Source organism: Camelus dromedarius, chromosome 10, assembly GCF_036321535.1.
Source record: "Camelus dromedarius isolate mCamDro1 chromosome 10, mCamDro1.pat, whole genome shotgun sequence".
In the NCBI taxonomy this organism is placed as follows: Eukaryota; Metazoa; Chordata; class Mammalia; order Artiodactyla; family Camelidae; genus Camelus; species Camelus dromedarius.
This window is the reverse complement of record NC_087445.1, coordinates 31,012,759-31,039,980: the sequence shown is the minus strand read 5'-3', so window position 1 is coordinate 31,039,980 and position 27,222 is coordinate 31,012,759. Positions and strand designations below refer to the sequence as shown.

General features: G+C 37.2%; 2 protein-coding genes across 4 annotated transcripts in view; both read left to right on the top strand.

The window, feature by feature from the left end:
* Positions 1 to 1,747: 1,747 nt before the first annotated feature.
* CD274 (CD274 molecule) lies at positions 1,748 to 23,159 on the top strand. Of its 3 annotated transcripts, none has more exons than XM_010993429.3 (7): positions 1,748 to 1,899; positions 8,107 to 8,172; positions 9,062 to 9,403; positions 15,270 to 15,554; positions 17,556 to 17,663; positions 19,177 to 19,236; positions 20,261 to 23,159. In XM_010993429.3, the coding sequence occupies exons 2-7, from the start codon at positions 8,121 to 8,123 to the stop codon at positions 20,281 to 20,283; spliced, it is 870 nt and encodes a 289-aa protein (XP_010991731.1). In that variant the 5' UTR covers positions 1,748 to 1,899; positions 8,107 to 8,120; the 3' UTR covers positions 20,284 to 23,159. The 3 variants fall into 3 exon arrangements, with proteins under 3 accessions (XP_010991731.1, XP_064346305.1, XP_031305618.2); XM_064490235.1 differs by lacking the exon at positions 1,748 to 1,899 and adding an exon at positions 2,459 to 2,520 and having other exon boundaries at positions 17,556 to 17,624; XM_031449758.2 differs by lacking the exon at positions 1,748 to 1,899 and adding an exon at positions 2,459 to 2,520.
* The window catches only part of PDCD1LG2 (programmed cell death 1 ligand 2), an 85,024-nt gene continuing 78,264 nt past the window's right edge, over positions 20,463 to 27,222 (top strand). The window contains exon 1 of the mRNA XM_064490234.1: positions 20,463 to 20,592. The gene's annotated coding sequence lies outside the window, so the exon portion shown is untranslated. The remainder of the gene's footprint in view (positions 20,593 to 27,222) is intronic.

Sequence of the window (27,222 nt, the reverse complement as noted above, 5' to 3'; positions counted from 1 at the left end):
AAGCCTTCCCTGGTCACAATAACTAAAGGAGCCTCATATCTAGGCATTCTACCACATTGTCTCACTTCATTTTCTTTCTTGTTTTTTTAATGGGACTTTCCAGTATCTGAAATTTCTGTGTATTAGTTTATGTTTAGAATCTCTCTCTCTTGAGGAACAGAAAGGCCTTGCTGTCCTTTCAGGAAAGGGTGGGGAAGAGAAAAGAAAAAGTACTTTTTATTCTTTTATGATGAGTCTACCTACAGACATGAGTGGCAGATTAATTAGCTTCTATATCCAGTAACCTGGATGTTACCATAATTGGCCTTTGAATAACCAGTTAACTCATACCAGAAAAAAAAAAAACCAAACAGTTTTTCCCTTTAAAGTAGAGGTTTTGAAGAGTTTAGGAACTCATATTGTTCTTAGTTTAAAACCAAGAATGAGTATAAAATAATATTTCTGAAGGCAATTCCGTAAGAGATGAGTTTTTAACCCCTAAAAATGAACAGAATGAGAGGGGCATGAATGGGAAATGGTGATGCTGGAGATGATCAGGGTGTCTAGTTTTGCAGCTCTGGCTTCCCGCTGCTTGTCTCCAATCTCAGCACCTCTCCGTCCACTTCTGCCAAATCACAAAATCTGCACAAAGTTCTGGTACGAATATCCCCCTGGCTGTTTTGATTTTCATATACTTTTTTGAAGTGGTAAAATCTCTTTTTTTCTAAACACATCCTGTTTTTCTGTCTCCAGAGGAAATAAAAACTTCATTAAGAAACTTGATAAACTGTGTAGGAAAATGAATGGCTGAGGGGTGGAAACAAGTGGGTGAGATGAACAAAATCACAGGTCCTCAGATTACTAATATGTAAATTACTGAGCAGCAAGCTGAGTAAATACCTTCCATTCCCCTCAACAACTTTAGAAAAAGGCAAATTCCATTCACCTCCTGCCTTCCCTACTGATCTTTATGTGCTTTGGTAAAAGAAATAAATAAGCAAGTAAGCATTGTGCCCCCCCATCCAATTAAAAAAACTATTCATAGATCATAGGGGCCATCTAAGAGGATACTACTTAATCCTGCCTACTCAGTAAATTATTTGCTCAAGGAAGCTCAGCTGGTTAGTTGTAGGTGGCTCTAGAGCCGGCTTTTTCCCACTTGATAATCATGACCAAACTAGTAGGTCTTGAAATCTATGTCCTGGGTCTTGACTGTCATTTTTAGAAAAATAAAGTTGATTAAATAGAAAATACCACAGGGAATAAAGTTGAGAAAACTATACACTATTCCACTATTTGGCCCCAAAAAGAAATATGAAAGAGGAAGCGTCTGAGCTGAATCTCCAAGTCCATCACAATTTTATTGAAGCTAAAGAGAATTTCACATTCCCCACCAGATTTTAAAGACAGTATTATCATCTGTACTTTTCTAGGTTAAGAAATAAAAATAGGTGATATTCTAAGAATGTAAAAATTCTTACTTGTGAAGCAAATGCCATAATCAAGTCAAGGACATCTCAGTATTCATCCATTATGTAGTATTTAGAATTGCAGTTGAAAAGAATAAACATGAAAGGCAAACAATGAAGAGTCTAATTTATCAACTTAAAATTACAAAGAAAGAAGTAAGAAAGAAAGGAAAGAAGGAAGGAAAGGTGGGAGGAAAGGAGGAAAGAACGAGGGAGACAGCACTAGAGAGCCGGAGAGGGAAGAGCAAGGGTGAAAGCAGCATCTAGAAATTCAAGTAGTGGGGGTGCTTTCTGTCAGCACCTCTGTGTGAGTCACGGGGTTTCAGCTTGGGCTCCATCATTGATCCGGAGTTACCAGAGGATTTTCTTAACCTTCACCTAGCGTGTGCTACCCCAAGCTGGATCTCAAAGACAGCAAGATAGCAACGATCCCAAACATTCTTAAAAGGTGGTAAGTCATCATGGGAAGTTACTTTAATGACAAAGCAATTGAAATTTCACTATGTCGAGGAACTTTGAGGAAGTGACCAAATCCACGTTTTAAAAATATATTTCCTATTATACATACACTACTTTCAAGAATAAAAATCGAAGGCATGTGGGCCTGTCATTTCACTTTCTATGTAGTGTAGATTTATATCAGGTTATGTCAAGATGATTTTTTTACAAGATGGTCTTGTAAAAAAATGTTTTATCAGAAAAGGGGGAACCTCGTGGCAGAATTTAGAGTGCGGATTCTAAAGGTAAAACCATCTGAAATCATCTCAAAGACGTGGTTTTGTTTTTAAACCTTTGTTTAAAACATCAGATGTTGGTTTGTCTTAATCCTTGAAACTTTTCTTTTACGGGAACCGGATTAAGTTTCACTTTTGGTTTCCATTACTTTGTTTTTTTATTCCAAGAATGAAAGTCCAAATTTACCCAGCCAGTGTCAGCGGGTTGGATCTGCGTCAGGGGTGGGCGGGGAACTCACCGAAAAAGCTAAGCTTATTAGCCGCCCGCCGCGGGGGGTCATCACTATCCCAGGCTCAGCGCCGCAGCCTCCGCGCCAGCCTCGAGTCCCCGTTCGCAGGTAGGGAGCGTTCTCGCTCACAGGCCAGCATCTTTGGTCATCTCGCTCGGCACTTTAAAGCAGACTGTCAATAGCCCCTTTCTTTGGGGTGGAGAGAGGAGAAGGGAAAGGGGAAGCGTGATGGTTTGGGTGCAGTAGAACCGATTACCTGACAAGGTTAATAACAGCAAGGAACACGTTTAGCCTTTCACTAGGCGGAATTCAGTTTTGCTTAATGTCAGTCTTGTAAATACATACATGTTTCTTCATGTTCATGAATGTGGCCCTGAGGTAGGTAGCCGGCGCTAGAGGGAAATTCCTAGGCTGGAGATCGGGACACTTGGGTTCTAGTCCACCCTCTGCGGCTCACTAGCAGTCTGCTGTGGGTCAGTCATCGCACCTGCAGCATCTTCTAAAGTTCCTTCGTGCTGTGAGAGCCAGGATACTCGAACTCGAACCGAAGTTCTTCGCTCTATCTGTTCTGAGGACCTAAAGTAGTCCTGAAGATGGAAGAAAGGAGCCTAAGGGGGAAAAATGTTTCTTAGATGCATTGAGCTTAGCCTGTGTCAAAGCTGAGTTTGGATTTGTTTTATAACGCAGAGAGCACTTCATGTATCATTGTTCCACCTTGTTTTTTGCACCTAAGGGGAATGATTTTCCATGAATTAAATTGCTTTCTAAAAATGTGATTTTTTAAAAAATAGCTACATGCCATGGCTCTGGATAATCAAACAAAATTAATCCCTCATGCTGGACATAAAGATTATTTACAGTGGTTCGCTATCTTAGCCATTCACTGAATATCATTGCATATAAATCTCTGGACGTTGATGATTGTTTCCTTCAGATTAACTCTTAAAAGTGTAACTACTTGATCAAAGTCTGGATGTTTAAAAGGCTTTTTGATACAAATTGAAAATTGCCTTCCAGAAAGTTTGTTCCAGTTCACATTGACAGTTGACAAACAGTTTTTAAGAAGAACTGTGATACTCTGAAAAAAAAGTTAGCCTTTTTTTCAGTGGAAGAGAGTAGGCAGAGGTTACAGGACAACAAACAGAGTGTGTTCTTAAAAGAAGCCACAGAAATAACTGTTGGGAATTGAAGCCACATCTGGGAAATGTACAAGAATGTCTCAGTGCAACTGAGGGGAAGGAGTCTGGACGCAGGGTTTTGTTGAGTACAATAGAGTTTGATATTTTAGTAGAGGTTTAATAGATCAGCTCTCTTGATCAGCTCTCTTTTAGTAGAGGTTTAATAGATCAGATCTCTTAACCTGGTGGTTTTTCAGTTCACTTGGAGACCATTTTCCAACTCCAGGAATTTTTTTGCTCAGATCGTAGTTCATATACACCAGGTAAAATGCAAAGGAGTCCCCGAACCAACAGATATCAAGATACTCCTTGCTTCTCTTTTTGAGAACAAAAGCTTGAGTTCTTTCCCCTTTTTCCTCCTACCCATTCTACCTTAGGGAGACAGAGTAGTATCAGTTCCATAATGGTATACAGGGTTCTCCCAGGGACAAACCTAGTTCCTCATCCTAATGAACCATCACTTCTTCCCTAGTTCACATTTCCTTACTCTTTCAATGTCTTAGTTTTTGTCTGGCAATTCAGATACACCATCAGAGTTTCTTACCTGAAGAAGATGTTCGTGTTCTTTTAGACCAATTGCCCTGATGTGGGATTTAGAAGTCAAAGACCACGTTTATTCACATGGTCTCTATCTTTTCCTCCACTGTTCCCCCCACTAACAAAGCCTGCACTGCAAGGGAATGGTGCCTTGTTGGAAGAGGAGGTATAGTGAGGAATTAGGTAAATATCAGATCTAATCCATCACCTTCCAGTAAACTTTTATTACCTCTAAAAATTTCAGCCAAATTTGTTCAAGGATAGGAATTCCAGCAGAGTATGGCATAAACATTGGGAAAATTAGTTGTAATTCACGAGTGGGTTTAATGTCCCTCTGTTTTATTCAGTGGTTCTTTCCTTGGAGTTGAGGGTATCTTAAGTTTTCTTCTGCCCAATAAGTGTATTTGTGTTTATATCATATTAGTATTTTATAATTGTGGTATAACCGACTCTGGTTCGAGGAAAGGACACCAGATAGCTGCTGCAGCATCATTTCAATGACCTTTGTGTTATCACAGACCTGGCTGCCATCCCTATTCCCATGTAGAGGGCAGACAAAGAAGAGAAGTAAGAATTATGCACCTATCACTAGCAAGAGGAGGATGATGACTTATTTTATCCTTTTTGTATGTGTGTATATATATATGCGTATGAAGGATTTGTACAGGTTAGTAAGAAACCAGTAAGATAAACAGGCAAAAAAAAAAATGACCAGATAATTCACTAAAGAATTAAAACAATCAACAAACCCATGAAAAATTCAAGTTGTACTTTATAATTAAATTAGGAAAAAAAATTTTTAAACAATACCTAGTGCTAGGTGAAGACAGAATGTAACCAGCACCAATTATCCACATGTATCACGAACCAGGAAAATGTTTTCTCCTTATTCAGCAATTCCACTTGGGGAAATCTATCCTTAGGGCCTAGCCTGGGACCTGGTGCACAGGAGGTATATAACAAATATTTGCTGAGTACACAAATACTTAGGATATTTTTAAAATTGGAAACAATCCTATACCTAATAACAAGGAAACTAAGTATTATAGGATGACTAAATAAGATGCTTATGAATATTATGTAGTAAAATGGAAAATGTTTATGTCATAATATTAAATGAAAAAATGGATGTTAAGTGTATAATAAGGTTACAGCTATTAAAAAAAAAAGATTCATAGGGGAAAAGAATGGATGAAAAATACATACTGAAATGCTCACAGTGGTTGCAAGTTTTCTCAGCCTTGGCACTGCTGATGTTTTGGGCCAGGTAGATCTTTGCTGTGGGGCCTGTCCTGTGCACTATAGGATGTTTAGCAGCATCCCTGGCCTTTACCACTAGATAGTAGCACCCTCTCTCTCACCCCACTAACAACCAAAAATGTTTCCAGGATTATCAAATGCTCCCTGGGTTAAAGTGATGGAATTGTCAGTAATTTTCCCCTTCTTTTCTCATTTTCTGTAATATGCTTGTATTACTTTAATAATGAAGAAAAACAGAAAAATAAACAAAGGCTATTATTCTTCCTCAGCTATGATGTTGGAGGTTCTGGGATTCTTCCCATTATACTCCTTTGTCTGCCAAACATTTTGCAGCTTGGCAAGATGAAAAGGTTCATTAAATTTTTAAATTAATTATTTTACTAAGGTATAATTGACATATAATATTAGATTAGTTTCATGTGTACAATATAATAACTTAGTATTTGTGTACATTGCAAAATGATCTCCACAATAAGTCTAGTTAACACCTGTTACCATACATAGCTACAAAAATTTTTTTCTTGTGATGAGAACTTTAAAGATTTACTCTCTTAGCAATTTTCAAATATGCAAAACAGTATTATTAACTATAGTTGCTGTGCTGTACATTACATCTCCATGACTTTTTATTTTATAACTGAAAGTTTGTGCTTTTGACCCCCTTCATCCACTTCACACCCCTTCTGCCCCTCCCCCATCTCTTGTAATCACCAATCTGTTTTCTATATATTGGCTCATTAAATTTGGGGGGGGGGGTTTATTCTAATGAAAGTAAAACATATCCATTTATTTGAAAATTTGGTCACAGAAAAACACCAAAGAAGTCATTCACAATCTCATCTTCCTTTTTTTTCTTTTCTCCCATTCTTTCTTCCTTTTCAAAACTACAAAGAGGTGAAAACCTGCCTATCCTTCCTCTAATTTCACTCCTAGGAATAATCACTGTCATCATTTTGGTATGGATTTTTCTGTGTATTTTCTATGCCTAAACACAAATTTTTCTCTCTTTTTTTTTTGACAAAAGTGGTTTTCTGATACACATACCATTCTGCAACTTACTTCCTACATCTTTGCAAAATCAACACATCTACATGCATTCTGTCCTTATGGTATGGCATTGTATGAGTATACCAAAATTTATTTAACCGTTTAGGCTATCTAGGGTATTCCCAGCTTGGGACTAGTATTAGAAATACTAATCTCTTGACATCTATTGCTATACATGTGTGTTTTTGTTTTTGTTATATACATTTCCAACAAAGGAGAAGTGAAGAGAGGAAGTGAAAGCTAATATGATTTACGTTTAAAATTTTAATGACAATTACCAAAGTGACCCCCAAAAGGTTATACAACCTCACATTCCTATCATTAGTGAATGAGAAACCCCATTTGTTCATATTCTCACAAATGCTAAATATTAGCAGTCTTTATAATTTTGATCAAGTTAGTAACTGAAAAATGGTATCTCATGTCTTAAACTTTCACTGTTTTTAATGGGTGAGATTGAGCATCCTTTCCTATGTTTAGATGTCATTTGTATTTTTTCTCTTAACTGTATATTAAAACTTTTGCTTGTGTTCCTATTGAGTTGTGTATAGTTTTCATACTGATTTTTAGGAGCTGTTTTTATATGCATAGCATAAATCTTCTGCCTTATATATGTGTAACATTGATTAATTGATCAGTTGTGAGTTTTTGTAATGGATACAGAGGTCAAAGAGACCCTAAGAGGGAAAAACTGACTTTCTTCTCAAAGTGTAAATATGTATATAACACAAGAAATAAAATATGTTAATAAATAAACAGATTTGCTGTAGTACAAAGCTCCTTTATTTACTCCTCTGCTGAACTATAAGCTCCAAGAAGAGAGTGGTTTGGTTTTTTTTTTTTTCCCTACTATTTATTGCTATATCCCTAATACCTAAAATAGTGCATGGCACAGAAGAGCTCAATAAATGCTTGCTCAAATAAAGAAGTAGGATGACAAAGAGGATGACAAAAAAAGAGTAGAATCTAGGCAGATACCCCTGAAAGAGTGTCTGTGAGTCATTCACATCTTAGTATGAAGTGGTTGAATCCAACTATTTCTCCTCATTCCCCCTGCTACTAGTGGAATCAATTTATTGAGGGAGTATAATTTATAATTTGGAATAAGTGAAGGACAAAAGAGGAGCTTTTTGAAGGATGGCACCTGGGGGACCACTGGCATGGTTGGAATAATGATTTGGAAGTGGCAGAGATAACTATTTTGAATTGTTAAAGGGTAGGATGAAAGTATTCAGCTGTTAGGAAGAAAAAAAGGCATTGAAGTGTAGGAAATATGCAGGTCAGATTCTCCTTGCCTTGAAATTTTGTATAAGGCAGTTTGGATTTCTTGATATGTTACACTATAGAAAAAACATAAAATAGTTGAGAGGATTTTGGTGTAATATTTTATTCTTGGCGTTTTCTTAGTGTACAAGTTTTTTTCAGGCCTTGTAATTAAACTTACAAATTCTTGAGATAGTACCTTTTTTTTTTTTCATTTGGCTTTATATGGCTATGATATATTAAGTGAAGGTATTGAATTTCTAAAATTCCACGCTGAATTTCATCACTTAGAAATCAGTCATTGTCTGCTTATCTGAAGACTATTTCAGTATGAACTGCCAAGCCCCATAATGTTTGGGTATTAAATTATTGAGTAAAGCAGTTTCCTTTTTGTGTTTTCCATAATTAGGTCATTCCAGAAAAATGAGGATATGTAGTGTTTTTACATTCGTGGCTTACTGTTGTTTGCTGAAAGGTAAGACACCAGATCCTTTCATTAGGTTTTGTATTTTAAATATTTTAACTATAAGATAAAAACAAACAATAAAAATGGATGTAATTTTTTATAGAGAGGACATTCTATTTTTCCTTCATTATAATTCAAAAACATTTCATAAGCCCATTTCACTGGACAAAGATATAGAATGTATGGACACACTGAAAGAAACAAAATTAACCCATATCCTTTTATGCATTACTCACTATCCATTATCCATTTCCCAAGGATAATTACTGAAAATATCTGGGGAAATGACCTAAGAGTATACTTTTACATGTTTGTTTTAAGCAGGGGCAGGATCATTCTATCCACCTTGCTCTATGACCTGCTTTTCCCAATGAGTATATCCTAAGGAAGAATTATAGTATATACAGAGCATCAGGATAACACAGTACTGGCATCATCCTGAGACCCTCCCTAAATCTCTACTTTCATGTACCTCCAGCCTGACAACTGATTAAGAATTTAGGGCAGTAAAAAGCCAGGACTACTGGAATCTATGATGTAGACTACGTAAAAAGCAAATAGGTGTCTAGTCAAATGACATTCTGGGGTTGTCCAAAGTCTCCCTGGTTATAAGTACCCTTATAATATATATTGTTCTATAGTATAATACTGTAATAGTTCTATAGTAATATATGTTTATGAATTTTGGGACAACTTGTTTAGCTAGTTCTATTATTCTAACTAGCATCCTAAAATATGTCTTAAGTCCACTGAGTAAAATACTTATTTCAGGGAAGTAGGTCCTTAAATGCAGTTATCACGTCAGTGACCAGACAAAGCGTTTATAAACCCTGCGCTCATTTTATAAATTTTTTGAGGAATTTGCCATCTTCTGAAGATTGGTCATCTTTCTTTTCAGCATTTACTATCACAGTTCCCAAGGACCTGTATGTGGTAGAGTATGGCAGCAATGTGACAATGGAATGCAAATTTCCAGTAGACAAACAATTAAACCTGTTGGCATTAGTTGTTTACTGGGAAATGGAGGATAAGAAAATTATTCAATTTGTGAATGGGGAGGAAGACCTGAATGTTCAGCACAGTAGCTACAGCCAGAGGGCCCAGCTGTTGAAGGACCAGCTCTTCTTGGGAAAGGCCGCACTTCAGATCACAGACGTGAAATTGCAGGATGCAGGTGTTTACTGCTGCTTGATCAGCTATGGAGGTGCCGACTACAAGCGGATTACTTTGAAAGTCAATGGTAAGACTTACTATAGTTAAAGAGGCACAGCCTTTATTAAAACCACATTCCAATGTTGAGAGCTTTTCATTCCTGGAAGTCCAGCCTTTTCACAGCAGCAGTCTCTTCATTCACTCATTCATACAACCATCCAATGAGCATTGCTTGAGTACATACTGTTTGACAGTCCCTGGAATTCCCCAGGCAAGCCTGACAGAGCCATGTTTCATGTTATGTTCAGTTTTCCTAAAAATAAATTCCTAGTCTTTACTTTATTATTATAAAAGTAATACATATACTTGCAAATAATTCAGATACCATGGAAGGGAATAAAATAAACCGCAAAAGTGTCTCTTCTTCTTTCACTACTATCTTCCATGGCATTAAAAGATAATAATCACTCTTTGTGTGTACTTCCAGGAATTTTTAAATGCAATACGCATTTTTTAAATTTATGAGATCTGCCAGCATTTTCTTTCCTTCGAATCTCTCTATGTCAAACCCAAATAAATATATTAAAAGCAAACCTCATTGTCAGGTTCACATGCAAAAAGACTTGAAGTCAATCTGTGAAGTCAAAAGAAAAAAATCATGTCAAGTATTGAATAAACTCTTCTTCCTCAGATAGTATAAATTATGCTCACTGGGCACACGTTCATCTTAAAAATCTATACCAATGTTACCTTGGAGTGTTGAAGAGAAACTGTGGGTGTCAAATTCGTGGGTACTGACCTATGACTATGACATCAGGTCACCTGGGTTCATAGTTTTGGGTTGTCTCTAGCTAAATAAAGGAAAACACCCTAGCTAACTACCTTTGCTTTCACTGTTAAGGTTTATAGAGTTGAGGGCTCAAAGGATCCAAGGCAAAAGCAGTTAATACAAATGCCCAAAGAACAGAAATTCCTCCAAAGGATCTTCTGCTCACATAGTTCTTATAGTGATACTCTTGTCATTTGGACCTCCCTTCCACAGTCTATTGAAATCTCTTTCTGATATTGAACTGAAGTTTATCCTCTCAAGTTAAAGTTTTGAGATTATCTGCCTGCTTCTTTTGTTTACATGATGACCTTTTAATATGTGACTAAAATTAAATCTCAATCCTCGGTCTTTCTATTCCTGGCCTAAGTACCATCAATCTGAAGGTCAGTAATATAAGTAGAAAAGTTTATGTTTATCATAGAGGGATAACTAATAATTATAAACTCAAAATCAAAATTATATAGGGAGTAGGTGAAATGCATCTACTTTATGGTACATTGCTGTATCTCTAATTCTAGCTCAATGTTTCTGTTGTCAAGAAAAATATCACTTGCCTTGTGGCATAGATTTAATTTTAATTGTATCTTACTATGTGCTTCTCTAGAACAGATATTTATGAAAGCAAGCTGCTGGGATCCCAGGTAGGGATTTTCAACTTTTCTTCAGTCCATCAGCAAACATCAAAGCATACTTTGTTTCAGGACATTAAAGAAATTATCAAGACTTAGCTCCATGAACAGTCAGCATTGCTGGATCTCAGGTGGGGAGGAAGAGCATAAGTCTGGCAGTCAGATAGAAGGAAGTATAGGGTGTAATTTCCTGCTTCCAGAAAGAGTCTCTCCTCAGCCTTTAGGGAGTATGTAGAGAGTGGGACAGCTGTCCCTGTAGTGAGAAAGGGTGTTCTTCTAGGTTATCTGGGATCTGTAACGTTGCTTATGGATTTGTAATTTCTTTTGCTATGGTTTGACACAATAGGAACTCTTTCGGCATTGATGGTTTTTCCAAGGACAGATCTTTGATAGAACAAAGGAAATGACCAACCGGATTTGAGGATGTGATTTGTTTGACGATTCCATTTTGTATTAAAAATTACTAAATTGGCATCCTGGTCCCAGTACATCTAGTTATCATTTGCACACAGTGGTCTTGAAGGTTGAAATGCACTGAAAGCAAGATAGCCACCAAGTTTCAATTGCATTGAGGCAGTGTCACCAAAGAAGTTTGGTGACCATCTTGCATGAGCTTTACAACTCAAGGAAGTAGAACTCCTGAGTCACCTCCACATGCAAATAATTTCACAGTAATGCCAGCAGGCTTCTCTTCCCATCACTGCAAACATTTGGTAACACAGCTTCCCCACAGGGAGTTTACTCACCATGGGATTTCAAAGGTGAAACATTTCGAAACTGAAATTTGAAAGCATTTAGTTTTAGATTAACTCAATTATTGTTATCACTTTGGGTATTATTGCACCTTTAATGTTTGTTTAAATTCCAGACACTCAGGCATCAGACTTTGAGTTGAATTTTTTTTCCCTTAAACATTGAAACTAATAGGGAAAATGAAATGAGCATTTATACTTTCAAGAACTTAAATGGGATTAGGCAACTGAAAGAACAAAGTATGTGTAGTTATCCTATTAAAGCTAATGTGTTCATTGGACCAAGGATTAACCACTATCATTTCTGACCAAGCCCATCTCTCCCCCACATTCTTCAACCAGCCCTGTTTAAGTTTTCCCTGTAACATTTATCCTCATCTAATATGTCATATATATATACCTATATATTTCATTATCTCTCTCCTTCTAGAATATATAGTCCACAAACACAGAGATTTTGTCGTTTTGTTCATTGCTATATCCTTGGGACTTGGCATATGAGAGTAGTAGTGTCACAATAACACACAAAATATATTTGTTGAATGAATGCAATGAATGAATGAATGACATATTTCCTCAAATAGGATAAGCCTAAAATTTTTGAAACATGGATACATGAAAATTTATTTCTAAGACTGTTCATCAGGAGCTGTCAGTACTTTCTAAAGAATGCCACGTGAGTGCATTTAAATGGTAATACTCAGAAGAAGAGCAGCTCTAGCAGTAGTAGCCGTGGTAATGAACACTTAGGTCGTGCTTACATGCCAGGCCCTGTCCTAAGCAGTTTGCCTTTATTATCTCATTTAATCCTCAAATGACTCTGTGGAGTAGGGGCTTTATCAGGTCATGTTTTTCACATTTTACTATCCTTGAAATCTGAGTGTGTCTTTCAGTAAGTGGCATTTTAGATACAATGATATGTAGTGTTATTCTTCTCATTTTATGAATGAGGAAAGTGAGATCCAAAGAAATTAAGTTATCTGCAAAGTTCATTCTCCTGTCAAATGATGAAACCAGGTACTAAACTCAAGCAATCTGGCTCTGAAGTCTGTGCCCTTAACAACTAGGTTTTATTTCCTGTATTTGTACCTCCAGAGTATATATTGAGTGGTACATTGACTTCAGAATTACTTTTCAGCTTTTTGTGGTCTTGATAGAACAGTTGCATTAGCACATGTGTATGCTAGATCTAGTAAACCAGGAGTCTGAAAATGTTTTTGATTACCTACCCTATCAGTACAGCATGTTAAAACTAATGTGTGTGTGTGTGTATGTGTGTGTTTATAAAGAATTTACTTGTGCTGATATATAGGGTTATATCATAAGAAATTGGTATTTTTAAAAGGTAAAAGAAATTGAACATCATCAATTTCATATAATTCAACCTAATACATTGTACATTTTATAAATGTACAAAAATAGACATTTTAAAAGATAAAATGAAAATTTAATAAACAATATTTTCAATGTCTTACTAATTATGATGGTTCACTATCATTAGCTAATATATCAAGGCATAATATACCTTAGGTGAAATTCTCTTAACAAAGGTAGATGGTCTTGACAATCTTGAGATTTTTTTAACCAATACCTTATCAGTTCCAATTAGGTACCTACCGTCTTACTTCATAAAGTTGTGTTTACCACACTCCTGTCACTTCCTTTTGGTTTGTATTTGAATTATTGGTAATATCTTCAATCCTGTTTCTTTGTGGGAAAATTTAAAATTAGTTTTAAATTACTTTAATATTTAAATTAATTCATTACTAATAATTGATTAATTAAAAGTAATTAAGTGTTCATTTTGTAAGCAGGCTAGTTTAGTTAAAATTAAATGAGAGAATCTGAAAATCTATAATATTCCCAAACAAGTCACTGTTCTCCCTTTGGTGTTAGAAAACTCCCCTATTTTTGTAAGACCCACATATGGCACACAAAGTGAGACCCAGTGTCAATCAGTCAAGTTTATTAAGCTTAGATTATTAATTTTTATGATAAAAATAAATATTAGTGGAGGTTCTAATACTTTCTTGTTATATCCCAATACCTGTGCCCCACTTGAGAGACTAATACAATGGGTATTTAATTAGTGAGTAGAATGAATCCACTAATTTATTGGGCCCTTAGAGGTAAGCCACATTTAAACATATGCTCAGGCATGAAACAACATTCTCCTTTATTCTTATTTCTTTAAAAAATGATAACAGAAGAGTAAAAAATCAAATATTTTACCCTCAAAGTTTACTACTAACTGATTCTACGCTTGGAATTTTAATTGTCTAGAAATCAAGCTATGTAGTATAAGAACCTGTTATGGTAATATTATTTCATAAGGTATAATCAGTGGATTCATTTTTTTTTAAAGGTTCTTAAACATAACAGATACAAGGTTGAGGACTCAAGTTCTCATGAGAACCATTATTTATGTGGTTTGAAATTGTGATTATGTTGATTTCCAATGTTTCCATTGGTGGTTTCATTGATTTAAGAGCACAAAAACATCACATCATTATTTCAGTTTTGTTTGATCGTGACTGTTTTGTATTAAATCTCTAAAGATATCATATCACAAAACCATTGTTGTGTCTTTGGTAAAAGAGTGGAGAATTAAGGCTCTAGGTGGACCACTAGTGATTACACTAAAATATTAAGAGTAAAATAAAGGTTATACCAACAGCATAATAACATGTTCACATACTTGTAATGAATAAACATGAATAAAGTTCAATATTCAGTACATTGGATATCTCAATCCTAAAAGGGTCCCAAGCTAATGGTCTAAAATTAATTAAAATTTCTTCGAGTATACTTAAATGATATATTAAAATAACCAGCATAAAAACTTTAAAAAATAAGTATCATAACATGGTATTCTAGATGAGATCCTAAAACAGAAAAAGGACATTATGGAAAAACTAGTGAAATGGAACAAAGTGTGAAGTTTAGCTAATAGTAATGTGCTAGCATTGGTTCCTTAGGACAAATGTACCATGGTAACGTATGAGGTTAACAATAGGAGAAACTGGGTGGGAGGTATGTGGGCACTCTGTACTATCTTTGCAACTTTTCTGTAAATCTAAAACTATTCTAAAATTAAAAAAATACATATAAACTTTAAAAAGTATCATTTAGGACCATGTATCAATTTTTACAATGGCATAATGTTGTTTTCATACCTAATTTCTTATTAACCTAAAGTTGAAGAAGTGAATGGCACATCAAAATGAGATTTTCTGTTTATTAAATAATGTATAAGAAAAGAGTGCTGGACAGTGCTGGAAAGGCTTATGTTTATAAAGACAGATTTACAACAACAAAAAGAAAAGATCCAGAAATAAATTTAAGAAGAAATGGATTGGCCCTTTGTAAAAACTATAAAACTTTATCGAGAAACATACAAAGACTTGAGTAAATGGACAGACATATTTTATGTTTGGATAGAAAGACTGCTGATTTAAAAATAACAGTTCTCTTTAATCTGTACATTTACTTTGAGCCCAATGAAAATAGCAATATGCTTCTTACAGCAAGATAGTTGTTCCTTTAAGCCCAAACTTGGCTCAAGTATAAATAGAAGAGATGAGGCAGAACTACCAGGTATTTCCCACATGCTGAGATGTCTGAACATTAAGCTTATTTCTCTGAGAACAGCCTGGATTGACATTCTTTCTAAAGTAGACAGCACCAAGCCACATGTCTCATTCCGTGCTAAGCTAAAGCCATGCCTTTTTGCTCATGACCTAGCCCCATACCGCAAAATCAACCAAAGAATTTCTATGGATCCAGTCACGGCTGAACACGAACTAACGTGTCAGGCTGAGGGTTACCCTGAGGCTGAAGTCATCTGGACAAGCAGTGACCACCGAGTCCTGAGTGGCAAAACCACCGTCACCAGTTCCCAGAGGGAGGAGAAGCTTTTCAATGTGACCAGCTCGCTGAGAATCAACACAACAGCTAATGAGATTTTCTACTGCATTTTCCGGAGGTTAGGTCATGAGGAAAACAGTACAGCTGAGTTGGTCATCCCAGGTAATATTCTGAATGTCTCAATTAAAACGTGTCTTGTACTGTCCCGTGGTATCTAGCCTGAGATGCCTGCTCATCGTAGGCATTCATTGTTTGTTAAATGAATGAATAACAACATTATATTTACAAAATGCATCCTGCTTCCTCACCTCCATTCAACCAAGTCATATTGCTACTTAATAAACATTCAGCAAATATTTATTGAATATGCTCTACATGCCAGGCATTGGGGGCTCATAGAAGATAAAACACAGTTAACACTCTCCAGGAAATAGATAAGAAAACAGGCAATCCCATTTCATGTAGGAAATGATCTTGTGGCTGGGGGACCTAGGGGATCACCTGAGAGGAAAGCTCAGCTCAGGCCATGTTTTAGGAATCGAAATCTGAGCACATCAGAGCTGCTTCTTTTCTTTCCATGGTTTCTGTGGCAGGAAGCAAATGGAATGTACTTTTCTGTCTTATTCCAAACAAGAGAGATCTTCCCTATCCCCTCACTCCCTGCCTCCCCCAAGGTAGTCTGTGACCTTCCAACTCAAAGCAGTCTGCTTAGTGCATAGGACATAAGGCAACTGGACATAAGTCCCTGGACAAGTGACTAGACTTCTATGTGCTTACTTTTTCTGATATAGTTATAAACTACTGGGCAATGCCATCATAGGGTTAAATTAGTTACTGTGTATGAAAATGACTTGAGATTCTTATTTTCACAGATTCAACTTTTTTTTTTTTTAATCTCACTCTCCTATACAAGTGGGTAGGGCAGGATGCAGAGTCTGGTGAGAGGCTCAGATCTTTAGAGAAAGTGAGACTGGTGAGCATGATGTTACTATAAACCCAGCAGTGTTCCAAGAATCACTTCTCACTACCTTTCCCCCAGTAGATATTGACAGCAAAACTTAGTACTTCAGAGAAAACGACTTAAAAAAAAATTGGTTTGAAAAGTCAAACAATAGGAAACAACAATCCAGGATGGACCTATGAACAAAAAAGTTTAGAAAATTAAAGAGATGCTCTTACTTGGGTCTGAGTCACTTTGGCTTTGGTTGGAGCTGCACCAATTTGTTTCTGCCATCTAAAAGCTGTTTTATGACAGCTTATTTGTGAGAAGACCTAGGGTAATTCACCTAACTACTCTCAGTCTGTTTCCTCATGGGTACCCTGGAGGTTTTTTTTAAATGCCTGTGTCACCTAACTCTTAAAGTTATTTTTGAGACTCAAATAAAATAGATATGAACAGGCTTTGTAAACTGCAAGCCATTAGAGAAAGGCTGACTGCTGTTGTGAGTTTAGAGCTTGAACTAGGTAGTCAGGCATCATGGCTAATGGTGGGAGGCGGGAGTTAGCCGTCTCTGAGAGTCATGTGACATAAGACTCCTTTCCTTTCTGCATGGGACTGGAGACAGAGAGACTGGTGAGAAGTGCCTGTGATTAGATGTCCTGAGATATGCCAACTGTGGAGGAGAAAAAAGATAGCAAACAATGGTCCCCAGTCATGGCCACAGATATGGAGAAGTTGGAGCTCTTTGGCAGTGCTAGTTGGCCTTTGTGTTCCATCTTTGCCATGTACAGTCAGCTGCTAGGCTTTATAGTAAAGAATGCAAGAAGTGAAATAATCGAGGCTACCATATAGTACTGAGCAGCCACTCCCTGTGAAAAGCACTTTATAAACATTAGTGTCACAAAAATTTCATTATCATTTCCATTTTATAGGCTGGTTAAAGGACTTGCTGGAGATCTCAAAGCTAGTGATTGGCACCAGAACTTAACCCTAGGTCCACCTGTCCAAAGCCTGAGCTGCTTCCAATTTTCCATGCTGCTCCTATTTTTGTATCTGAGGTATCTCAGCACTCCAACCACTCACTGGCCAGGAACTTTCAGTATTTAAGAAAATTAACCTGCAGCTAACCTAAATTAAACTTCAAAAATGATTATTCTCTTGGCCCATTCCCAAGAAGATTTTATCTTTTTATCAATTTCTTTTTCCTTTGTTTTGTTTTTCAGAGCCATATGTGGATCCAGCAAAAAAGAGGACTCACTTGGTGGTTCTGGGAGCTGCCCTGTTGGTTCTTGGTATAATCCTGACAGTCATCTTCTGTCTAAAAAGAGATGGTATTTCCTTTATTGCATTAGTCTCCACTGGGGGTTGTGGAGAAATGTATGAGGGTGGTACTGTTTTCACAATGTCACTTAGTAGGCAGAGCCAGGAATGCTAAATCTGCTGATACACGCAAGACAATCCCATGTAATAAGGAATTGCCCTATCCAACATGCTAGGGGTGCCTCCAGCAGGAAATGGTGATTTATTCAATGCCTACCTCTTAACCTTCCCTTCCAGGGCCAACTTTCAATTATGCAAAGTAGGTTTTACCTATACCACCACACAAACCTGTGTGTCATCTCTTCCTCCAGTCCTGCTTGTTTTGCTGTTCTGCAGCATCACCCACATTGGAGGGTGACAGTGAATATTGCAGTAACATTTCCAAGGGAGTTAGAGTTGGATCATGACTGCAAGCAAAGCTGACTTGCCTCTCTGCGAGGTGGTGCACAGACATTCCATTGTTTCATAGCAGTTATAGTGAAGCTGTGCACGATTGCTGGGTGAAGATCATGAGTACAGGGGTGAGGGGTGAGAGAAAAGGTGTGTGTGGAGGTTGTCATACAGTTTCTTTCTGTCATGCAAATAACCACAGACTTACAGGAGAGAAAAAGCTAAAAAGCTTGTTGATTTCAGTTAAATTTGTCTTGCGTGAGTTGCACTGTTATACTGAGCTGGTTTCAGGGAGCTTTAAGTAATAAACATAGTTCATTATGTAGAGTAGTGATACTTTTACTGTAGAGTATTTTGCAAGATTTCTGCCTAAGGGTATTATATGCTTTTTAAGATAATTTTCATGTGTGTTTTCTATTTACCTAAGGGACCAATTAAAATTAAGGAAAATGCATCCATTCAAATAATTTCCTCTCATTTTAAGATGATTCAGATCAAACATTTCCCTAATACTTTGAGAAGTACACCAAAGGAGCCAATGATGATCTGTGTACAGAGTTATCTGATGTCAAATAGGGAAGTGAAAAATGGAAGGGAATTCCAGGAGTCATTGAGAAATTCCCTACAACCCCTTAAGAGGGTGGGTAGATCTGGGAAGTGGTGTAATTGAGGGAGTGGAGGTCAGCTTCTTCTAAAGAAGGAGTACTTAACAGAACTGAGACAATCGGGCAGAATATAAGGATCAAGTTTCAGTGACAGGAAGATCCTGAGATAGAATTGATTTGTTCAAGGAGGTTGCTGTTGCCAACTTGCATTTCCATGTGAAAAATAATTAGTTGGCATTAGGAAGTGTTAGGAAATCAGTGTATAATAAGGTATCTCAGGATATGGTCCATCTTTGGGGTAGGGTTGGAAAATAAAAGTATATACACCTGAAGAAAATCTAGGAACAAAAGCATGTGCCCTAAACTGTTGAATTAACCTCAGAGGTTGGGACTCATGGAATAAGGAAGTCTACCAGATTTCCTAAGGGATTAAAAATGTTTCATAAGGACATGGGATTTAAACTTGAGTCACTGTGTGGGATGTAGAGTTGTGATATGTGGAAATAAAAATAACTTTTCTTTTTTCAAGTGAGAATGATGGATGTGGAAAAATGTGTCACCCGAGATACAAACTCAAGGAAACAAAATGGTAAGAATTTAGCGGGGATCAGAAGTTGAAGGAAAAGGAAACCAAAAGTTAAAGTAATAACAAGGAGAAAGTTATCAGCCTTACTTTCCCCTCACTTTACATAATGCTGACTGTTGGAACTACTGGCTCCTCTTTGCCTCCCTACTCAAGAACTATTCCCACAGTCTAAGATTTAGGGATGGCCTTTTGGGGAGGTGAGGGAAGGAGGCAGCTTCTCTCTGCTAAGTCTCTGTTGCTCTGCATCCTAACATCTCCCTGTAATAAGGGGACGAAGTTGATTTATGTGGATGGGTGATGATAGACAAATAGGTAGGTAGGTAGGTAGATAGATAAATAGGTAAAACTTGTGTATCAGGCACTATATTAACTGCTTCATGTGCATTACCTCATTTAATCTCCCCCTGCCATAAAATCAATTATCCCCATTTTATAGGAGAGAAAGCAGAGGGTCAAGAAGGTAATATAAATTGCCCAAGAACACAAATCTAACAAAAATCAGACTTTGGGGCCCACTAGCCTGATCGCAGAACCTTACTCTTAACCTATTCACTTAAATCCATTTTACCACAAATGTCTACATTTACAAAAGATCAACGAAGACCTCACTGAGATGATTGAACTGGGAAGAAAGTTATAGTTAAGATTTCTAATTCTTTTTTAAAAATGTAATTAGAAACCAAACTTCACAACGAGCCCAAGTTTAAAGTCTGATTATCTTGGACAAGTTCAAGCAGGTTTCATTATGTGGCCCATGGCACTCATTTGTGTTGTAAAGCTAATGAGTGGATGTTGTTTGGAGCATCCTAGGGTGACCAACCATCCCAATCTGCCCAGGACTAAGGGTTTTCTCAGGACAGGACTTTCAGTTTTACAACCAGGATAGTTCCTGACAAACCAGGATGGTTGGCTACACTTTATCATAGAAAGGGAATTAGGCATAAATATAACCTGTTTCTTTCTCTTATTGCAAGTTTATTGTATCATCTAGCAAATATAACTTATGTTTCTCATTATCACTCTCCAGATCCCCAGTTTGAGGAGACGTAATCCAGCATTGAAACTTCTGATCTTAAAGAGGGGTTCTTAGCCTGTCGTTTGAGTTCGTCAGGGCTGAGCATGACCAGAGGCATGAAGTAGGCAGATGATGTAGAACTTAAAAGGCCCAAGCTCTGAAAATGGAAGCTGGGAAAGAAGAGGAGGAGAACAAAGGGTGGCCTGCAAGGAAAGCTTGGTACTTCAAAATGACTCATCAACGCAAATGAAAAGGAGGAAGGACGCTTCTGCATGATGAACCTCCACGTACAAACTGTCCATCACTCATCCTAGGAAAACAGGTTGAGATTCCCTGAATTAATGGTCAGTTCCTGCAGAAGGGCCCTTTGCCTTCACTTAATATTTTGTGTTGTCTTCTGGGTGATTGTGAGTCCTGATGTTGCAACACTATTTAAGTATGAGTTATTTCTATTTATTTTGAGTCTGAGTGGTCTTGTCATGTGAGTGTGATTGTGGGTGACTTCTTTTGAAGATATACTGTAGCCTAAGTTAAATCTTGTTACCAAACCAAACTTACTGATTATAGAATTGTGTGAGTCCAGTAGAATATATACTATTTGTGAAGTGCTTGATATACTTTATAACTATCAGCATATTGGAAGTATAGATAATGAACCACTTGTTTGCATAGGATATTACTTTATATAACCCATTGATATTTGGATTGACTTGAATAATCTTATTCTCAGACCTCAGAATAAGATGTTACCAAAATAGCTGTTACATTTAATTATCAGCTTTACAACTATGTATACACATAGTCTCATTTCATCCCTGTTACAAGGGTGTTGTGGTAAGCACTATTATTATACCCATTTTGCAGCTGAGGGAGCAGAGAGATAAAGTAACTTGCCCAAGACAATAAATAACAGACCTCAGATTTTCAAGACTGTCACCCACTGTCCTTTTAGAATAAAATTTACAGATGTGTTTTATTTTAAGAAATTAATTCATTCAACAAACATTTAGGTAGTGCCTTAGCATGTCAGTCACCCTGCCAGGCAGAGAGTCTACAGATGTGAGCAAGATAAAGCATCTCTCCTCAAGGAGCACGTAGTATAATGGGGACATCAATAAGAAAATGTAGCATGTGTCGTGGCTCCTGCCTGGCCTGGCTCGCGGGCGTGCTGGCTGGGGAGGGGGCCCAGAGCGAGGTTGCCGTGCCTGTCGCTCCTGCCCCGCCCCTCTCCCTCCCTCCTCTTTCACCTCCGAGGCCAGGAGGGAGGGAGCGGTGTGCCCGCCAGCTGAGCCGCCAGTCCGACCCTCTGTTCTGCTGTGTGAGGAGCCAGCTGAGCGAAGCTCTGCCCGGAGATTTAAGGAGAAAAAAAAAACAAGTATTACTTCAGTGTAGTGCAGTATCATAGCATAAAGTAGTGGAGGAGAATGATGGTGTGAGGAGGAAAGTCTAGAATGCTGCCAGAGGAGGGGATGCTCTGGGTGGCCAGCCAGTGTGTTCCTGGACATTTGAAAATATTTAAACATTTCATTAATCAAAGCAGTTTTAATTTATGAGAAGTCAACTTTTTTTAAAATTGTGGAAAACAGCTCCTGAATTCCTTTTCTATCGTTATATTTACCCCTGATTTGCTTGCCTTTGTCATGCAATTTGATGCTTATTTATATACTGTCCAGAATTGTTTAGTTTTCTTTTTTATTTAAATACAATTGAATTTTGAATTCATACTTTTTCATGATTTAAAATTTAAAAAGTCCAATAGGGCTCCATTCCATCCTCTTACTCATTTGGTTTTCCATTCCAGAAGAAACCATTCTTGTCTTTTGTCTTTTTTCTTTCAAAGATATTCTATGAATATATGTGGAAATATTTGTAAAATGTATATACGTTGTTAGTTTTTTGCTCTTTTTCATATAAGTTTTAATACATTATGCATCTGCTGTGCACTTTGCTATTTTTATTTAATATACTACTTCTTATGTAACAGACAGAACAAATTTGAAGTTCCCAGGGGCTGAGCACTATGTCTTGTTTGTTTCTAAGTCATCTTTTCCATAGCCTCTTAGTATCTCTCATACAACTTGGTATGTGCTAAATAGTCGCTATATCTGCATTTAGACAATCAACATTTGTTGAGTACTTGTTCTGTGACTAAGTTTGGATTTGGTTCATTTTGTGTTTCTCAAGGAGAGAGTGTTTCTCAAAATGAGTTTTCCAGGGTACAGTGAGGTCAAACTAGCCCTAAAGGATGTCTTTATTGTTAACTCTGTATGATAGAATCCTGTCTGGAACTTGTTTTTTTTCTGCTTTCTCTTGAGTTTTAGCTTGACTTTGATGTTGCACTTGCAAACTTACATGTTCTTTTGGGGAAATTTTAGTATGGGTACCTTGATCTTAGACCCTCATTTGTGCCAGAAAAGGCCCATGAGCTATGCCTGAACCCTTGCGTTCCACCAGTTCTCACCACTACACAGGCGTCCTAAAACATTGCTTTCCAAAGGTTCAGATGCCCTCTCAGGAGGTTCCAGACTATTTCTTCCCTCTTAGCCATCTACCTGACAAGGGAAACCTTCTTTGCTTTGCCTCGTATCAAGGCTGAAGAAACAGACTCTCTAGCAGAATTCCTTCTGTTATCTTTTTTGTACATGTTTATGTGTACAATATCTGTTGTTTATGTGACAAGACCCTTTGTGTGAAGTACAAGCGAGGATTCTGGTTCAGCAAGATGTAAAGTCTATTTACTTCATTCCCAAATCTTAATGCCTTCTTGTGGTGTTGGATTTGCAAGGCACTTTATCCCTTTGTCTTATTTCATTGTCAGTGGCATAGGCAGAGATGATACCTAATTCTGCATTTGTCACTATTTATGCCTTCACTAATTTAATAAAATATTCTTATTTATTTTGCTCCTCAATGAATCCACATGTCCATTTTCTTATTTTCTACATGTTTTATAAAACCATTCCCAGGTTAACATCCCAGTGGAGACAGTTACTTGGAAAATCTTCAGCCACCTTCTTAGTTCTCTTTTTCATAGCTTCTATGTTTACACAGCATACTCTTGAATCTTGTGTGATTAAAAATATCAAAATAATTTTTTAAAGGATTGAAAATTTTCATCCTCTCTCACTCAATAACTTCCTTTGGGACAATACCAAGAAAAGAGTAAAAATTGTGTCATCCAAATTGAAGATCTGAAGGAAGGGAGATGGAGAGGAGTGGTCGTTAAGAGAACTATAGGGAAATGAACGGGCTTTCCTTTACAAGAGTAATGTCAGATCAGTAGACATAGATATGCAAGGCTGTGCATATGAAGCTGGGTATATTTCAGTCATCAGTTTCTGAAAAGAAAGTGAAAAACTTAGAAGTCAAATCGAGGATTAAGACCTGGTACAGGTAGGACTCTAAGAAGATTTAATGTGTCAGCTAACTTGATTACTTAGTCATCAAGGTTACTTTAAAGAAACTTTTAATCATTTCTCTGAATTAGACACTATCAAAAAATGATGACTGTTTCTAAGAATATGTCAGATTCTAGGTGGTTCTAAAGAAAGAGTATTAGTATCTTTATAGTAATGACCATGATATAATATTTATGCCACTGCTAGAAATCAAAGCAATAAAAATGTGTGGTGGGCATCAGGATGTTTCACCTTTCTGACCAGTCCTCCTGGCTGGTTTTAGTAGTCATGGTTCTGGATGGAATTTTGTGACTTTGGGGGAGGGGGTCCGTATTAAAGGAAAGTTAGCCTGAAAATGAACCATAAGCTTTCATTAAGCTTTTCCTCCAATCCATTTTACAAGGATGTGATTATCTGCCACAAGTGGGCCAAATATATTTTTATCTAAATATTTTAGAAAACTTATAGATTACTACCATTTTAAAAGTTAGAATTCAAAGTTAGCTTTTTCACTATAGATATCTCTGACCAAATTTGTGAAGACAGATACATTCTGGTTTTGTAACTTTTCCCCACTCCAGGCCCCCAAAGTTTCAAGGAAATTAATAATACAAACCAAATTACTCCATTATAATTTAAATATTTCCAGAATTATTTATATTTTTAAAGAGGTTTGACCAAACTGAACTGTTAGTGGTGGAGTTTTATCATTAGCAATTATGATAATTACCATTTATTGAGCATGTACTCTATGCCAGGCACTGGGATTACACACATTATCTCATTTAATGCCATGGGCTGGCAATGAGGCATGCCAAAAAAGGGCATCACATTTACCTGAAGAGCTACCAAATCAGGATAGTTAAGGAAAACTGAAGCATTAAAAAGGCAAAAATAAATAACTGCGTAATTACAGTGATATAATGGGAAGCTTTATTTAAAAAAAAAGTTTTTATTATAATTCTTGCTGCTTATTTACTTAAATATTTTTCCTCAACAGAAAAATATACAATGGCCATTTAAATGTTATGTGTATAAAACCATCATGTTAATTTTGTATGGAGAGTAAGTGGCCAAACATTGGCTGAAGTATACACTTCCCAGTTTCTTATTCTTGTGAAGCTATTGTATTTCGGCTCCATCTTCCACCAATTTATGATCTGACTGCAGATTCTATAGTAGAAAAATATAGTTGGATGGGCAGGAAGTTCGGAATATCCATTTCCATTCAAGAAAACATTACCGGTAAACAAATCCCTGACCTCCTCCTTCCAGTCAATGCGACCTCTCTAGGAGATCTCTTTTGGTAGAAAATAAGAATGGCTAATCCTGTCTTACCAAGGAGAGAATCAGTCTGGGGAGATGGGCAGCAGCGTGGAGTGTGGAGTGAAATCTCACTTATGACTCCAGGATTCAATTCCTACTCAGACCTTTTCAGCCCAGGTGGCAAACCAGGAAATGAACCTGACAGGGAGGGGAGGTCGAAAATGTTAAGACCCTAGGCCTTGCAGCAGAGACACCTACTACAAAGATAGACCTGAGGAAATAGGCAGCAGCATCCTGGTTGAAGGGGAGGTAAAGGGAGGTGAAGATCTACCCAGTCTCTAAACTTGCATAATCTCTAGGCTGGAGACGAGCCAAAGGATCTGAGGATGACTACAATGGTGGCAAAACTGAGTTAGGACAGTGTTCCAGTGCCTCCATTTTGGGGCAGGAAAATTCTCAAGATAAGACGTAAAGGGTTTGCCATAATGTTTTATGGCAGGACTGTGTTATATCTCAACATATTAATAAGATTTTTCTCTGTGTATTTCCCGCCACCTCTTCCTCCCTCTTTGTAGCCTGAGGGTCAGTTTTCCTCCCCCGTCCCATGCCAAAGCTGAGACAAAGAAAGTACCATGCTGATACCTGAAATTCCACTCTCATTTCCCACAGTTTCATTGCAAACATCTCAGTGGGTCCCAGTGCTCACTGGGCATCTTCTACATGTCAGGCATTTACAGGGCATTGTCGGGGAGTCAGAGATATTTAATGTGGCTCATGCCCTTGTGGAGCTTCCATCTAACTGAGGAGACAATACATACATTCAGGAAGAATCAAGTAATAAGTCAAGTGTTAGAGAAGATGAGACTTCTAAAAAATCAAGACAGAAGAGAGGACAGCAAATGGTGTGAAGTACAGAAGGGAGGAAATAGTAGGGACTAAAATGCCTTCACCAAGGAAGCCAGATTCAACTCAGACCCTGAAGAATGGAGAGGATTCCTACCTCGGATGGTGTGTGTGTTAGTCCATTTGGGCTCCTATAACAAAATACCACAGACTGGTGGATTATAAACAAAATTTATTTCTCATCTTTCTGGAGACTGGGAAGTCCAAGATCAAGGCGCCAGAGTGGTTGTGTTGGGGTCAGGACCCTCTTCCTGGTTCACAGCTGGCATTTTCTTGCTATGGCTTCATATGGTGGAAGGAGCAAGGGATCTCTGTGGGGTCCCTTTCGTAAAAAGACTAATCCCATTCATGAGAGCTTCACTCTCATAACAAGCACCTCCCAACAGCCCCATCATCCTAATACCATCATCTCTGACGGTTAGGATTTCAACATGTGAATTTAGGAATGGTGATACCAACATTCAGACAATAGCAGTATGGAAAGCAGCTTCTTTTCTTTTCATACAGGATAAACTTAACTATCGAAGAAAATCTGTGATCCCTTACATTTACTTGATACAACTCCTGAAAAAGATAATTTGTCAGTATCAATCAAATTGTAAATGACCCAGAAATTCCATCTGCAAAAATTTATCCTACAGCTATACTCTCATATGTGCAAAATGACATATGTATAAGGATATTTATTGCAGCTTTATAACAACAAAACACTGGAAACAACCCAAATGTCCATCAAAAGGGAACTGATTAAATAAATGTGGTGGCACATCCAAAAAACAGAATACTGTATTAGACAGCCACATCAACAAACAAGGGAGTTCTTTCTGTTCTGACATGAAGCATCTCCAAGATATATTTATTGTTAGCAAAGTTACAGAAGTGTACAATGTGCTATAATTTGTACATTGTATTAATTATGTATACAACATGTATACTATGAACACTTTGCACAACAGGTACTTAGTATACGGTGCACACTTAATTTGCATATTATGTAGACTGCGTAATTTCAGATATAAATTTTGCATTTTTGAAAGGGCAAAAATGTAGATATATATTTGCTTGTATAAAAAACATATATCTGAAAGTATGCATGAGAAACTGTTAAAACCAGTTGCCTTTGTGGTAGCATATTGGGTCTATAGTGGGAGAATTTTACTGGTGTAACTTTTTGACTTTTGAATCACATTATTACTTATTCCAAATAAAGAAATTATAATTTTTAAAGTCTGAGCTCAATTATTTGTCTTCCAGGGACTTTTGTATGCTTTTAAGGAAATGATAACACTCATTAATGTGTAACGCCAAAATGACAGCTCTCATAACGTATAACACCAAATACAGACATCAGCAGTGAGGCAGTTTGAACAACTAAATTCAACCATTGCTGGATTTAAATCTGGACTT